At 41.5% G+C, this 16285-nt stretch overlaps 1 protein-coding gene across 2 annotated transcripts in view; it reads left to right on the top strand.

Moving 5' to 3' along the window:
- LOC122563057 (guanine nucleotide-binding protein G(t) subunit alpha-2) overlaps positions 1 to 16285 on the top strand; it is a 61035-nt gene that overhangs the window by 22965 nt on the left and 21785 nt on the right. For both annotated transcript variants that reach the window (XM_043716408.1, XM_043716409.1), the window contains exons 2-4: positions 7580 to 7622; positions 10096 to 10237; positions 12361 to 12518. In XM_043716408.1, the coding sequence (XP_043572343.1) occupies positions 7580 to 7622; positions 10096 to 10237; positions 12361 to 12518 (343 nt within the window). The remainder of the gene's footprint in view (positions 1 to 7579; positions 7623 to 10095; positions 10238 to 12360; positions 12519 to 16285) is intronic.

Here is a 16285-nt window from a genome sequence, read left to right as displayed (position 1 = left end):
GTTAGGTTCTTCACTCAGCGAGTCGTAAGTTCATGGAATGCCCTGCCAGTAGCAGTGGTGGACTCTCCCTCTTTATGGGCATTTAAGCGGGCATTGGATAGGTATATGGAGGATAGTGGGTTAGTATAGGTTAGGTGGGCTTGGATCGGCGCAACATCGAGGGCCAAAGGGCCTGTACTGCGCTGTATTCTTCTATGTTCTATGTTCTAATTAAAATGGAACTCTACCTTACGGGTGGCACAGTGGCTCACAACGCCAGGAACCCGAGTTCAATTCCAGCCTTGGTGACTGTCTGTGTGGACTTTGTATGTTCTCCCCATGTCTGTGTGGGAATTCTCCCACAGTTTGAAGATGTGCAGATTAGATGAATTGGCCATGCTAAATTGCCCAAAGTGCCTTAGGGTATGCAGGTTAGGTCGATTAGCCATAGGAAATGCAGGGTCACAGGGACAGATTAAGGGGAATGGGGATGGGTCTGGGTGGGATGTTCTTTGGAGGATTGGTCTGGACCTGATGGGATGTACGGCCTGCTCCACACTGTAGGATTCTATGAGAACAATTGTGGTAAAAGAGGTCATGCAGCAGTAATTTTGATTATCCCATCATAAATTCATTATTGTTATGTGAAGGTATTGTGAAGTTGGGAATTAAAGTTTTTGGAATGAACAATAAATGTTAAATACATTTTCACAGAGTCTACACTGATATGACTGTTCGAGATTCTGTTTGGTAAAAGGTGTTTTAGTAGAACTAAACAAAGGAGATGTTGCAGAACACCTACGTTCTGTCCAGAAGAATGATCCTGAGCTTTCAGTTGCCTGCCACTTTAACATGCCACCCGGTTCCCTGGCCAACATCTGTGTCTCTGGCTTGCTGTAGTGCTCCAGTGAAGCACAGTGTAAGCTGGAAGAACAGCACTTCATTTTCCACTCGGAAATCTGCAGTGTTTTAGACTCAATATCGAGTTCAATAATTTTAGGGCCTGAGCACTTTCTCCCATGTCTTTACCGCAGACCTTATCATCACATGGGCTGCTACCAAACACACCCATTGTCAGCTACTAATAGTTCCCATTAGCAGCTATTCATTCTCCCAGGCTGACGTTTACTCACTCCTTTGTCTATCCAATTGTTTTTCTCTTTCTTTGAGTTCTACCTCCTCCTATGGTTTACACCTCTCCCCTCCTCCCACCCCCTCTGCTGCATAAATACCAACTTTTTCCTCGCTACCATCAGTTCTGAGGAAGGGTCACTGGACCTGAAATGATAACTCTGCTTTCTCTCCCCAGATGCAGCCATACCTGCTGTGTTTGTCCAGTAATTTCTGTTTCTGTAAACAAAGGAGATGGATTTTGGATTTGATATTCCCAGTGTTTTTGAAAAAAAACAGCATTTATATTTGCAACAGATAACAGGTACAACAGCAATACATGCCCTGAAGGAAGAAAAAAAACTTCTTAAAAAAAGATCTTGTCTTAGTTCACCCGTCACTGACACTCTCATGCAGGTCCTTGTTACACCGAGACAAAGCTCCTAGCAACCCACTCCTGACTGGTCTCCACCATTCTACCTTACATAAAGTTGATGTCAGACAAAACTCAGTTTCTCATATGAATATGCATCAGATCCATCATCGCCTCTCACTGACTTACATTGGCACCAGGTCAAGCAATATTCTGATTTTAAAATTGTTATCCTTATTTTTAAATCCCTCCATGCCCTTCCTCTACACTCTCAAGAGTGTGGTGCTAGAAAAGCCCAGCAGGTCAGGCAGCATCTGCGGAGCAGAAGAATCAATGTTTCGGGCAAAAGCCCTTCATTTGTCATTTCTCATGAAAGGCTTATGCCCGAAACATAAATTCTCGTGCTCGTCAGATGCTGCCTGACCTGCTGCGCTTTTCCAGCACCACACTTCTCGACTCTGATCTCCAGCATCTGCGGTCCTCACTTTCCCCTACTCTCTCCCAAACACCACTAATAACCCGCACCTCCCCCACCACCACAAACCTCACCTCTCACCTCTCTTTTCTCCTCCAATCCCACAACCCTCAGAGATCTCTGTACTCCTCTCAATCTGGCCTCTTGTGTAACTCCAGTTTTAATCACTCCTTTATTGCCAGCTGTATATTCAGTGGCCCAGGTCTCCACATTCTGGAATACCTGATCTACACCTCTCAGTCTTTCTACCATGTTTTCTCCCTTTAGGCACTCCTTAAAACCTACTTCGTTAATTAAGTGTTTAGTCTTCTGACCTAGCATCTTCTCATGTGGCTCAGTGCATATTTTGCTTGTGTTTCTGTGAAAGATGTTTTATTACATTAGAGGTCCTCGTCAAGCAATGATAAATTGTTGTTATTTAGGCTTGATACAGCAACAAAGGATAAAAGCAACAACTGACTGTGTCATCGAAATTAATGTACATTATTTAGGAGTTATTTGCTTCTTATGTAACAACTGACAAAACATTCCTGTTGTTTGAGTATCCTGAGAAGCAAGTGAGATCTCAGTAATACTAACACGTGTAACTAGCTCACTTCAAGTGGCCTGACAAGTCATCTCAATTAGTAATGTGTAATTGTGCCATTTTATGAGAGTTGATCTCAACTGAAGACGATTTTCCCAGAGGCAGTAAACGATGTCTCAGGTCATTTGGAAATGACAAGAGCTATACCGGGAGAGCTGGTGTTGGCATCATGACTTTGCTAGATTAGCATTTTATCCACTCAATGGATTACTGCTCAGAATGAAGGGATTAACCTGGAAGCTCAGAACTGAAGTAAACATTTAATCAGCACTTACAGCAGGAATCCACAGCAGCCTAAAGAAGGGGGATTTTGCACTCTCGCATAATTTGTAGTTTGTCTTTCTCTCAAATTCACTTCTACCCCCACCCCCAGTTATGTTGTTAAAGAAAACAGACACTTCCTGTCCAGGACCACCAAGAATTAGGAATAGAATCTGTCCCGTGATTAAACACCTCTCAACAGGCCAATCTGCAATTGGATCACCAGGGCTTCAGTCTCTCTCCTCTTCGCTTGCCCAGCATGTGATTTGTATCCACCACTTAGAAGGTAAGAGGAGGAGAAGTAAGCTACTCTGCCCCTCAAGCTTGCCCTGTCATTCTTCAAGGTTATGGCTGATCTGCCATAGTCCTTAAACTCCTCTTTCATGCCCGCTCTCGACTCTTTGTTATCTCAAAACTCTATCCACGGTATCTGTTCAGTTTAATTTCTAAAGGAAAGGTGTTAGATTACACCTAGCCTGTCCAAAGTCTCAGCCAGGTTGCTATAGTTAGATTGATAGGGATCACAGTTACTTAGAGCTTTGAAATTACTGTTGGTTTCAAGGGGAATGTTTAGATGACACTCCTCTTATCTAAATGAGTTCATTGCCAATAGATTAAAAGTTTCATTGAAATAGTAAACCAGCACGAGACAAATTTGTGATGCCCTGCAGTTTTCACAAAGGAGACACATCACTATCTTTCAAGTGCAGTCAAGGATAGAAAATAAATCATCGAATTATAGATCACCTATGGTATAAAAAGAGGCCACTGGGTCTATTGTGTCTGCATTGAGCTGGCAAACTTAACCAGTGATGCTCATAGAGTCATTGAGTCATAGAGATGTACAGACCCTTTGGTCCAACTCTACATGTTGACCAGGTATCCCAACCTAATCCAGTCCCACTTGCCAGCACCCGGCCCATATCCCTCCAAGTCCCTCCTATTCGTATACCCATTCAGATGCCTTTTAAATATTGCAATTGTACCAGCCTCCACCACTTCCTTTGGCAGCTCATTCCATACATGTATCACCCTCTGCGTGAAAAAGTTGCCCCTTAGGTCTGTTTTACATCTTTACCCTCTCACCCTAAACCTATGCCCTCTAGTTCTGGACTCCCCTACCCCAGGGAAAAGATTTTGTCTGTTTATCCTATCCATGTCCCTCATGATTTTATAAACCTCATATAAGGTCACCCCTCAGCCTCCAATGGTCCAGGAAAAACAGCCCCAGCCTGTTCAGCCTCTCCCTATATCTCAAATCCTCCAACCCTGGCAACATCCTTGTAAATCGTTTCTGAACCCTTTCAAGTTCCACAACATCCTTCCGATAGGAAGGAGACCAGAATTGCATGCAATATTCCATGCATATCCTGTCATTTAAAAATAATACTCATATCTCCAAGCCATTTCTTGTGATAAGAATAATTTCATGTCTAAATAGGCATTGATTGTGAAATAATAGAAATGTAAGCACAGGGGAAGCCAGTTTGCTCATTCTGCATGCTTTGGTGAACAGATTAAATGACAATGGTACCCAAACACAATCCACATGAGTTAGAATTTGTTACATTGTACATTCAGAACATGTACGCTGACATTGGGCACGAAGATAATAGAAATCTTTGGCCAAACAGAAGACATCAAAGAGGTTTGATTAACTTGAAGGAATTTTGTTAAATCATAGATCCAATAAAAAAAAACATAGTTTGCAAATGTAGTGCAGCATCTCCAATGAAGCAGGATAATCATAAAAAAATCAAGACCTTTCCAGAAACCCCATATATTCCTCAATGCCATTACTTTCTAAAGTAGTTATTCAGATGCAGATCGTGGTATGTAAATATGGGATGAATAGGGCAATAAATGAGTAGTGCTTTGACGTTTATAAGGGTAATATCTGGGACTGTGTAAATGGCACCTCCCATAATTATATCAGAGAGCACATGACTGGGTGACCTGGTGGGAGAATGACTCTTGTGCCAGCACTGAAAGACTTGGTCGTGTAGAGCTGTATATAGTTCCTTAATATATAATAAAGTGTTATTGTTGAGCACACCAATGATTCAGAAGGTACATTGAAACAACATACAACCTGAAAGGGCAAAGAAATTTGGGGATAGGATTGCAGGATTTCAAGTCTAGATATGCCGTCATGATGGGAGTTACCGACTGGCTATTTTAGTGCATTGCAATAGTTTTTAATACATTTAAGTTAAAGTTAGATCTTTATAGGATGGTTTCTTAATTTTATTGTTTTTTTCATTGCTATATAATTTTTTTAAATGAATGAAATAAATTTCCATGTGGACAATGAAGTGAAATTAAATGCTATTACATTAATTAGAGGAACACAGGATGAGGCACAGGAGGAGTTTACAGAGATGGGAGAGACAAGGCCATGGAAGGATTTGATAAGATCGATGGAAGTTTTAAAATCGGGTTGGGACTGGCACAGAAGCCAATGTTGGCATGTGAGCATGGGGTTGCTGGATGAACAACAGCTAAAATGTTATTATAGAAGCATCAGAGTTTTGGAGTTTTTATATGCTACGGAAATATATACAGCACTGCACGTACAAGAGTTCATGTTTGTGGAAGGTCTCACTGATGTGCCCAAGGCACCCGAGCAATATTTTACTCCCAACATCTATCCCTCAGTCATATTTTTGTTCACTAAACTATATTACAAAGTGGTATTCTGACTATTAAGAGTGTGAACTGATCATAAACACCAAGTACACCAGCTATTGCTTCTGTAATAATATCTGTCTCCAAACTTCTCCCTTTCAAGTAGACTGCAGACTGTCAGGAACGCACAGTAAACCTTGTGCATTTAATCACTAACAAACAAAATCTTTCATTGTCATTATACTTTAGTTCTGTTCCACAACTTGAACAACAAGAAATGGAATCTCACAATTGCGTGCCAAGGTTCATGAATCAGCTTTCTTCACAAAAAGGGAAATATCCAATTATTGTTTTACTGAAATGGCCTGTATATGAGTAAGAATGTCTTCCATCTCAGTTTGGATAGGTGGTGAGGAGATCAGGTTTCCTTTAAAGAAACTTCCCTGCAGTTTGAAAATTGACTGCTGTGTTTACCCAAATTTCACCTACATTTCAAACAGTTAAATCAATGTGAAACAAGCTGGGATAATTGTTAAAGGAGTGGTGGAAATGTAGAGAGGTGAAGAAACTTAAGGAGAATATTCCGGAGGTTAGCGAGCAGGCAGCCAATCCTTAAATTATAACTGGAGGTGTGCAGGCTCCTTGGAGGAATGTAGGATGGAGGAAATTACAGATTCAAGGGATGCAGGGTATTGAAATGTATGAAAAACACCAGCTATTCATGCAGCGCCAGATAGGTTTACACGGAATATCAGCTACTTCTCCCTTTGGTGAACAGAAAATGCTCCTCTGATCAGACCTGCAATGCCCCCATAACAATCCAAATTTTGTTAGTAAAGTTTTGAAATTGGCACATGGAGCTTGTACTTGGATTCATAAGGGGCATCAATAAAAGAAGGGTAATCGAAGAGAAACTGCCCCATTGATCCAATCCTGACATTATGCAGCTTCTGAATACCATCAACCACTTCCTCCCCGTGTGCCTTGCTCCCACACTTCGGTCCATCCTGCACAGCCAAGCAGCCTCCTGCAACACAACAGCAGGAGTAGTGGTAGCCATTGGAATTCAGTGTCATCTCAGACATATAATAGCTAGCTGTAGAATCAAACATCCTCTTTCTGTTCCCCAATAAAGTGCCTCTTAGCACCAACCTCAAAGAATGAGGAACATTTATTAAGAACATAGAACATTATAGTGCAATACAGGCCCTTCAGCCTTCGATGTTGCTCTGAACTGTGAAATCAATCTGAAGCCCATCTATCCTACACTATTCTATTTTCATCCATATGTTTATCAATGACCATTTAAATGCCCTTAAAGTTGGCGAGTCTACTACTGTTGCAGGTAGGGCATTCCACGTCCCTGCTTCTCTGAGTAAAGAAACTACCTCTGACATCTGTCCTCCCAGTCCTTTTTTTTAAAGTCTATTTACAGACGTGAGCAAAGCTGACTAGACTTGTATTTATTGCCCATCACTAAATGCCCTTGAAAAGGTCATGAGGGTGAACTGAGTCCAGATCCTCGAATTCCCCTCCCTGACAACCTCCCTGGTCCAGCCAACAATGCCCACGTTCTGTGAGTAAATTTTAAAAAGCTGCCTTTTTGAACCACTGCAGTCCTTGAAGTGTAGAGACACCCACAATGCTGTTAAGAAACAAGTTCCAGAATTTTGACCCAGTAAAATTGGAAAAATAGTTCCAGGTCAGGATGGCTGGTGGCTTGGAAGGGATCTCCTTCTCAGGTATTTTCCCACTGCATTAATGATATATTGCTCCTGGTGTTTCTGTCACCTGCAACGTTTTGCAATTGTCTTAAGAGACACCCACCCCCCCACTTCTGAATCAGCGTGACTCTCCTTTCCACATCTTTCAGCACACAGCCTGAGTCAACTTTCCCTTTTGAACAAAAGTTAAGCTTATAGTTTCTTGCTGTGGGAGGAGATCCAATTAACACTGAATAAACTAAATTCACATTGGACTCCAATAGTCAGCAAACTGAATAGATTTTGTCACATTCTTCAGGATTGAGAGCTAAAGGGCCAATGTCAAAACTACAGCACTTTAAGTTCCCTTAAACTCTTACACCCCATGTGTAATCTGTATATCTTTCCCACATTAACCCACATTTCCTCTTTTTGTGATTAACTGTTGCTTTTCCATGTTTCAGGTGCTGGAGAATCAGGCAAAAGCACCATTGTTAAACAAATGAAGTAAGTTTTAACTACTTCTGCTTTTCAGTTTTTTGTTTGAGAAGATACACTGCACTTCTGCAAGCCTGTTCATTGCAAAACTGCACTTCAATATTAAAATGACTCACAGGCATTCCAGTCTGGCATAAGCGTGTACCATTGATTTCTATTTGCTGCAGAGACAGCATTCCCATCCACACTACCAACACATTCATACTTGATTTGCAGTGAACTGTAAGTGCACATTTCCTCCCACATGTACAGAATTCAAATTACTAATTCACAGTTACACAGAGTCTCATACAGCTTCACTCTCAGTTAGATTTAACTATTAACTGCACAGAGATTTGAACTATCAGTTAAAAATGTTATTGAAACATAGAACATAGAAATGTAGGTACGATTGGTCTATTCAGTCCTCAAGCTTGCTCTATTGTTCTAGATCATGACTGATCTATCTACATCAATGCCCTTTTCCTGTGTTATCACACATACTTTAATGCCATTAGTATTCAGAAATCTATCAACCTCTTGCTTGAATATGCCAAGTTACTAAGATTCTACAGTGCTAGAGAATTCCAAAGATTCACTATTACAACCATAGAGTCACAGAGATGTACAGTACAGAAACAGACCCTTCAGTCCAACTCATCCATGCTGACCAGGTAAATTAATCTTGTCCCATTTGCCAGCATTTGGCCCATATCCCTCTGAACCCTTCCTATTCATATACCCATCCAGGTGCCACTTAAATGTAACTATTAGTCTCCTCATCTTCGCTTGATGGCCTGCCTTCATTCCATAGATGTTTCCAGTGGCCTTCCCAAAATGCATCAGGAGAAACATCCATTTTGGATCCACCTTTAAAGAATATTTAAAAGTTCAATGAATGCGCCATTATTTCTTTGAAGCTGTAGAGAATATAAGTAAGAATACACACAAGCATCTCTGTACATAAAAATCATTTCAGTCCAAGATATATCCTGATACAAATATTGATAGATAGGCTTGGCAATGGTGGGATAAAAGTACATTTAATAATTGCTTTGCAGTGAAAATTATTAATGGACTATCTCTGTTCATGAGAGTTTCAACTTTGCTTGCAGATGAATAACTGTGTTGTCAAATTAATGTGGAATGTTAAGACTTAGGCCTTAGGATTCAGGGAGGTGGTGATGTATTGATAAAATCATTGGACTAGTAATCCAGTGAGCTAGGCTCTTGGGACACAGATGCAAAAACCACCAAGGCAACGGGTGGAGTTTAAATTCAGTCAATAAATCAGGAAGATAAAGCTAGTCTCAGTAGTGATGCCATGAAGCTAACATAGATTGTCGTGAAAAACCCACCTGCTCCACTAGTGTTCTTTGGGCAAGCATATGTGCCATTCTCACCTGGTCTGCCCTACATGTGATTCCAGATCAACATCAATGTAGTTTAATTTTAACTGCCCTCTAACATGGCCTGCAAGGTCATTCAGTTCAGGGGCAATTAGGAATGAGAGACAAATGGAAAAACAAAGAAAATAAATGACAGCGCTAATTTGTATAACTTCTTTATTTCCTGGGTCTATGCATCAATCATCTTTGAACTAAAATACCATTAGAATTATTTTTAGAATTTGAATTATGTTTTATTGTCACGTGTACTCAAGTAAAAGAGTACAGAAAGTCAGTAAAAAGTTTGCAATGTGGCCATTCACGGCGTTATCTGAGATACAAGGAACCTAGCTACAAAATCTTAGGTAAAGCATAGAAAAACAAGGAAATAAGTTAAAAGTTCAACATTACAGTTTTTGCCAATATAAAGTAGTAAATACAAAATAAAGTTAAGAGGTCCAAACTACAATCCTTCTTTAGCCAAGGCTATCTTTACAGAAAAAAAAATAAAAGAAACACAATTCAGGTCGATATAGAGAATGAAGCAAATTTCTCAAATAAAAGCAAAATGCTTTAATGCTTTATATCTGAAACAAGTGCAGAGAGTGCTGGAGAAACTCAGCAGGTCTGATAGCAGAAACCCAACAGTGGAGAGAGGAACAGAGCTAATGCTTCGAGTCCAATACCCAACATAACCATGTTGGTTATATTCAAAAGCTGGTTTGATAGATTTCTGAAAACCAAGGGGATTGAGGGACCTAAGTTGAGGTGGGAGATCAGTCATTGAATGGTGGAGCATGCTCGAAGGCCTAATTATTATGTTCTTAGGTGCTGTATAAGGGGAGAAAGAATGCAGGCTGCAAGTAAGAAGGCAGATTGTGAAATCAACATAGATTATGATGCAGGGTCTCCGTTCCAAAGGAAGTATCATAGTTCCAAAACATATTGTCTGTGGAGAAGCATTGGTTATATTGATGAGAATTCACATAGACAGAACCATTGATCAATCAGAGCTCATTAGAACATAAGCTTAGCACGAGGAGCTCAAAACAGGAAGCTGAAACAACCATACCTTTGCTCAATAAATTCACAGAGCATGTTGGCTTTTCTTGTAGAATCATTCATCAGGATGGTTATACTAAGGAAGAATGTTTAGCTTTTATTTCCATCATCAATGGCAACATTCTGCAGTCTATCCTGGCTATCATTCGTGCCATGTCCACCATTGGAATCGATTATGGGGACTCTGCAAATGCGGTGAGTATATATTCTCATTCAAATATTTTATAGAGAAGAACCTTGAAGACTACAGTGCCCTAAGTAATGTTCTAATGTAAGTGGGCAAGAATTGTCGAATATATTGAACATCATATAGCATTTTTACAAAATTTACAGAAGGCATGATGTAGCTTTATATAAATACAGACCTTTATGATGGACATGAACGTTGAACATTGTGGTCATGATGTTTCTGCTTTTGGACCACATCTGAAAGCCAGAGAGTTTGAGGGTGGGAACAACTATCACCTCCCTCCCCCACCCCTAGCTTCCCTTTCTCAGGGAACCCACTGGACTAAACCAGACAGCTGATTGGCTGTCATTAGGTTTTTTGCCAGAATTATGAAGCTGGAATGAGAAGTCACATCCTGTCTGGAACTGCTGACCAATCATAGTTTGACACATCCAGACTTCAGCACATTAATGTCTGTATGCAACTGGGACATGACCCCCTGGAGCCTCAGATGGGGGACCAGAGATGTGAAAGCTTGGTTTGGGAGTAATTTTGGGTTTCAAGTTAAGGTTGGTGTAGGCGTCCAAAGCAAGGGCGTACGGATGGCTCTCCAACCTCCCCTGGACAGTGTTGCTGTTTTTTTCTTTAATTCACTTTAATAGCATTTATTACCCGGGAACTGAAAGGCTTAACAGGCCACTTCAGAGGGCATTTAAGAGTCAAATACATTCTGGAATCACATGTAGGTTAGACCAGGTAAACTCAGCAGTATAGGACATTAGTTAGATTGGTTTTTACGGCAATCAGCAGTGGTCTGCATTAAGCTAGTGTTTAATTCCAGAATTTTATTAAATACAAATTTCACCATCTAGCACGGTGGGATCTGATCTTACATTCCTAGTGCATTAGTCTGAGATTCTGGTTATTAGTCCAGTGACATTACTACAATGCTAACTACTTCTCTTAAATTGGTACAAATTGAGGGACTCCCTAACTATAAACAGACCGCCTACCCACACATGTTTCTCATTTAGCTCTTCCTCACCCTGCCTGGACCTGAACTAAATGCAGTGCAAGTCTGATGAGGCCCTAAATAGTCATTAACCTGTGCCAGGGTGTCTTAGCCAACTATGGGCCTTTCCATCCAGACATTAATTGCTAAGGTGATGGGAAAAGGGTGGGTATCCCACTTATCGTATTTCCCATTATTTTCCCAGTGCTTTTCAGGAAGGGAAAAATCCCAGTCTGTGTGTTCGTGCCTCAACTCTCACAGTCAGAAAGTACACTGCTCTGATTTCCCCAGTCACTCCTTTCCGCATTGTGTGGAAGAAAATGCACATTCTGGCTCTACCTTTCCAATCTGTTTCTGAATATCTTAGCACTGGACAGGATACACTTAAATTTCATGCAGGTGCTAGCTTTGGAATGTTACCACAGCACTTAAGCTTAATGTCTGACTGGATAATGCTGAATATGGTCCAAGTACACATGATCCTAATAGATCAATAGTGACAATTAGCATGCAACCACTTTCTTATAATGTTGACACATATTGAATTTGTAACTCTTTCTGGAGCCGGTACAGACACGATGGGCTGAATGTATACTGTAAAGTTCTATGATTCTATTCCACATTCATATTGACTAGTCCTAGTTATAAGAAACTCCAGAGAATTAAGAAACACTTCACACAATTGAACTGAGCACAGACCCCAAAGGGCATGTCTTCAATTTGAGAGTTCAAATAAGATTGAGGATTCTTAGCAACTTCAGTGCTGGAAAAGCCTCTGGCTATATTTTCTCAAGTAGTCAGTGGTGAATTCCTCTGGTCGCAAGGGCCAGTTTAGACAGTGAAGTGGCCTGTGTTTTGTTTGCATAACTAAAAGGCATGTTAATGACTTCAGGTTGGAAAGGACCATCTTACAGTAAATGATCCTTCTGGATATCAACAGCGCTGGGAATGATGCATTTTTGTTTTGAATGAACCTGTTTAGAGATGTAATTACACATTTCTGGAGCAGCATGGACTTGAACCCTGGTCTCCTGGCTCAGAGATAGGGACATTACCACTGTGACTCTTGAGCTGGGAATGGTCATTTACATTCTCCAATTTTCTAACTCATGATGTTGTTCTCGTTTTTGTTGCCAGGAAGCTGGGAGGCAGCTTTTTAATCTTGTGGATTCTGTTGAAGAGGGAACCATGCCGAAGGAACTGGTGGATGTTATAAAGAAGTTGTGGACAGACTCTGGAGTTCAGGCCTGTTTCGAGAGGGCAGCTGAGTATCAGCTCAATGACTCGGCCTCCTAGTATGTCCCAACACAATGGCAATGTCTGGCAAATGTTTTCTTTTTCTTACATTGTAACAGGAATTTACTCAGAATGGATAACTGTGAATTCATCAGGAAGCAATTGGCGATGCCTTACCCTTCCGTTATTACTGGAACAGCTAATGGCCCAGTACCCCAGCTGTACACAACTCAAAATTGGCTTTTGCTTTTCCATGACAAGTAGTAACAGACGTAGAGAGGCTGTTTCCTGTTATGGGAGAATGTAGAACTAAGGGTTACTGTTTAAGTATCAGGGCCACACATTGAAAACAAAGATTATGTAGTTTCTTTCTCTATCAGAGGGAACTAAACTTCAAAACTATTTGTGCAAAGGGAGTGGAAGGAGAGTATTTGAATATTTTTAAAGTCAGAGGTGGATAGGTTCTTAGACTCATAGAGTCATAGAGATGTACAGAATGAAAACAGACCCTTCAATCCAACTCGTCCATGCCGACCAGATATCCTAACCTAATCTAGTCGCATTTGCCTGCACTTGGCTCAAATTCCTTTAAACCCTTCCTATTCATATACCCATCCAGATGCCTTATAAATGCTGTAATTGTACCATGTCCACCACTTCCTCTGGCAGCTCATTCTATTCACGCACTACCCTCTGCTTAAAAAAGTTGCCCCTCACGTCCCTTTCATATCTTTCACCTCTCACCTAAACCTATGCCTTCTAGTTCTGGACCATGTTTACTTATCCTATCCGTGCCCCTCATGATTTTATAAACCTCTATAACGTCACTCCTTAGCCTCCAATGCTCCAGGGAAAACAGCCCCAGCTTATTCAGCTTCTCCCTATAGCTCAAACCCTCCAACTCTGACAACATCCTTGTAAATCTTTTCTGAACTGTTTCAAGGAAGGAAACCAGAATTGCATGCAATATTCCAAAAGCGGCAAAATCAATGTCCTGTACAGCTGCAACATGACCTCCCAACTCCAAGGTCTCTTTGTTCAGCAACACTCCCTAGGACCTTACCATTAAGTGTAGAAGTCCTGCTCTGGTTTGCTTTTCCAAAATACAGCATCTCACATCTATCTAAATTAAACTCCATCTGCCACTCCTCAGCCCATTGGCCCATCTGATCAAGATCTCATTGTACTCTGAGGTAACCTTCTTTGCTGTCCACTACATCTCCAATTTTAGTATCATCTGCAAACTTACTAACAATACCTCCTACGTTCATATCCAAAGAATTTATATAAATAATGAAAAGCAGTGGACCCAGCACAAATCCTTGTGGTACACCACTGGTCACAGGCCTCCAGTCTGAAATGCAACCCTCCACCACCACCCTCCGTCTTCTACCTTTTAGCCAGTTCTGTATCCATATGGATAGTTGTCCCTGTATCCCTTGAGATCTAACCTTGCTATCCAATCTCCCATGTGGAACCTTTTTGTAACCTTACTGAAGTCCATATAGATCACGTCTACTTTGCTGCCCTCATCAATCCTCTTGGTTACTTCTTCGAAAAACTGAATCAAATTCCTGAGACGTGTTTCACCAAGCACAAAGCCACTGTGACTATCCATAATCAGTTCTTGCCTTTCCAAATACATGTAAATCCTGTCCCTCAGGATTCCCTCCAACAACTTGCCCACCACCAATGTCAGGCTCACTGGTCTATAGTTCCCTGGCTTTTCCTTGCCACCTTTCTTAAATAGAGGCGCCATGTTAGCCAACCTCCAGTCTTCTTGCACTTCACCTGTGACTATCGATGATACAAATATCTCAGCAAGGGACCCAGCAATCCTCTTGCCTAACTTCCCACAGAGTTCTTGTTAAGCAAGATACTTGAATTGGGGTGGCCAGTTGGCACAGAGACCAATATCGCATCACCAAATCGCTGTTTATTTACACGTGGACTGTGACCAGCTAGCTGAGAGCCAGTCCCTAGAGTGAGGAGAATCCTGTTTATATCTGTCAGCCAAGGCTCCCCGATTGGCCCAAGTTAACAGCCCCAGTCAGGGAACTAATACTCACTGAGATCCACCTGGCTGACTTCATTTCAATCACTACACCAGGAATGCGGATTTGAGGTTAGAATCAGATCAGCCGTAGAGTTACAGAATGTTGGAGTAGGCTTGAGGGGCTGAATGGCCTACTCCTTGTTTGTGAGGACTCTCACATCGTACGTTTTATCTGATTGTGCAAGAGGTAGAGCTCAGCCTTATAAACCAACCCAATTGCTTGGGAAGGCATAGCTGATCCTAACTTTGGGAGATACATTGGATTTGCCAGGATAGTATGGAATAAGTTGAATCCAACCTGACTGAACCATTTTGATTAGCCACATTACACTTAGCATTTCTAAATCTATATTTGAGACATAAATGTAAAGCATGTCAGATGTCTGAAGGACAGCAGAATGTATTCATTCATCGTTTCATAAATAGAGTCATAGAGTCATAGAGATGTACAGCATGGAAACAGACCCTTCAGTCCAACCTGTCCATGCCAACCAGATATCCCAACACAATCTAGTCCCACCTGCCAGCACCCGGCCCATATCCCTCCAAACCCTTCCTATTCATATACCCTTCCAAATGCCTCTTAAGTGTTGCAATTGTACCAGCCTCCACTACATCCTCTGGCAGCTCATTCCATACATGTACCACCCTCTGTGTGAAAAACTTGCCCCTTAGGTCTCTTTTACTAACCAGTGTCCTGTACAGCTGCAACATGACCTCCCAACTCCTGTACTCAATACTCTGACCAATAAAGAAAAGCATACCAAACGCCTTCTTCACTATCCTATCTACCTGCAACTCCACTTTCAAGGAGCTATGAACCTGCACTCCAAGGTCCCATTTTTCAGTCACACTCCCTAAGATCTTACCATTAAGTGTATAAGTCCTGCTAAGATTTGCTTTCCCAAAATGCAGCATCTCGCATTTATCTGAATTAAATTCCATCTGCCACTTCTCAGCCTATTGACTCATCTGGTCAAGATCCTGTTGTAATCTGAGGTAACCCTCTTCACTGTCCACTACACCTCCAATTTTAGTGTCATCTGCAAACTTACTAACAGAACCGCTTATGCTTGCATCCAAACCATTTATGTAAATGACAAAAAGTAGAGGACCCAGCACCGATTCTTGTGGCACTCCACTGGTCACAGGCCTCCAGTCTGAAAAGCAACCCTCCACCACCACCCTATGTTTTCTACCTTTGAGCCAGTTCTGTATCCAAATGGCTAGTTCTGGCTGTATTCCATGCGATCTAACCTTGCTAATCAGTCTCCCATGGGGAACCTTGTCGAACGCCTTACTGAAGTCCATATAGATCACATCTACTGTTCTGCCCTCATCAATCTTCTTTGTTACTTCATCAAAAAACTTAATCAAGTTTGTGAAACATGTATTCCCACGCACAAAACCATGTTGACTATCCCGAATCAGTCCTTGCCTTTCCAAATACATGTACGTCCTGTCCCTCAGGATTCCCTCCAACAACTTGCCCACCACCAAGGTCAGGCTCACGGGTCTATAGTTCCCTGGCTTGTCCTTACCACCCTACTTAAACAGTGCCACCATGTTTGCCAACCTCCAGTCTTCCGGCACCTCACCTGTGACTATCGATGATACAAATATCTCAGCAAGAGGCCCAGCAATCACTTCTCTAGCTTCCCACAGAGTTCTCAGGTACACCTGATCAGGTCCTGGGGATTTATCCACCTTTAACCGTTTCAAGACATCCAGCACTTCCTCCTCTGTAATCTGGACATTTTGCAAGATGTC

The sequence above is a fragment of the Chiloscyllium plagiosum genome, chromosome 26 (genome assembly GCF_004010195.1).
Source record: "Chiloscyllium plagiosum isolate BGI_BamShark_2017 chromosome 26, ASM401019v2, whole genome shotgun sequence".
Classification (NCBI taxonomy): domain Eukaryota; kingdom Metazoa; phylum Chordata; class Chondrichthyes; order Orectolobiformes; family Hemiscylliidae; genus Chiloscyllium; species Chiloscyllium plagiosum.
The sequence above is the reverse complement of the archived record's forward strand: the minus strand, read 5'-3'. Positions and strand labels throughout refer to the sequence as shown.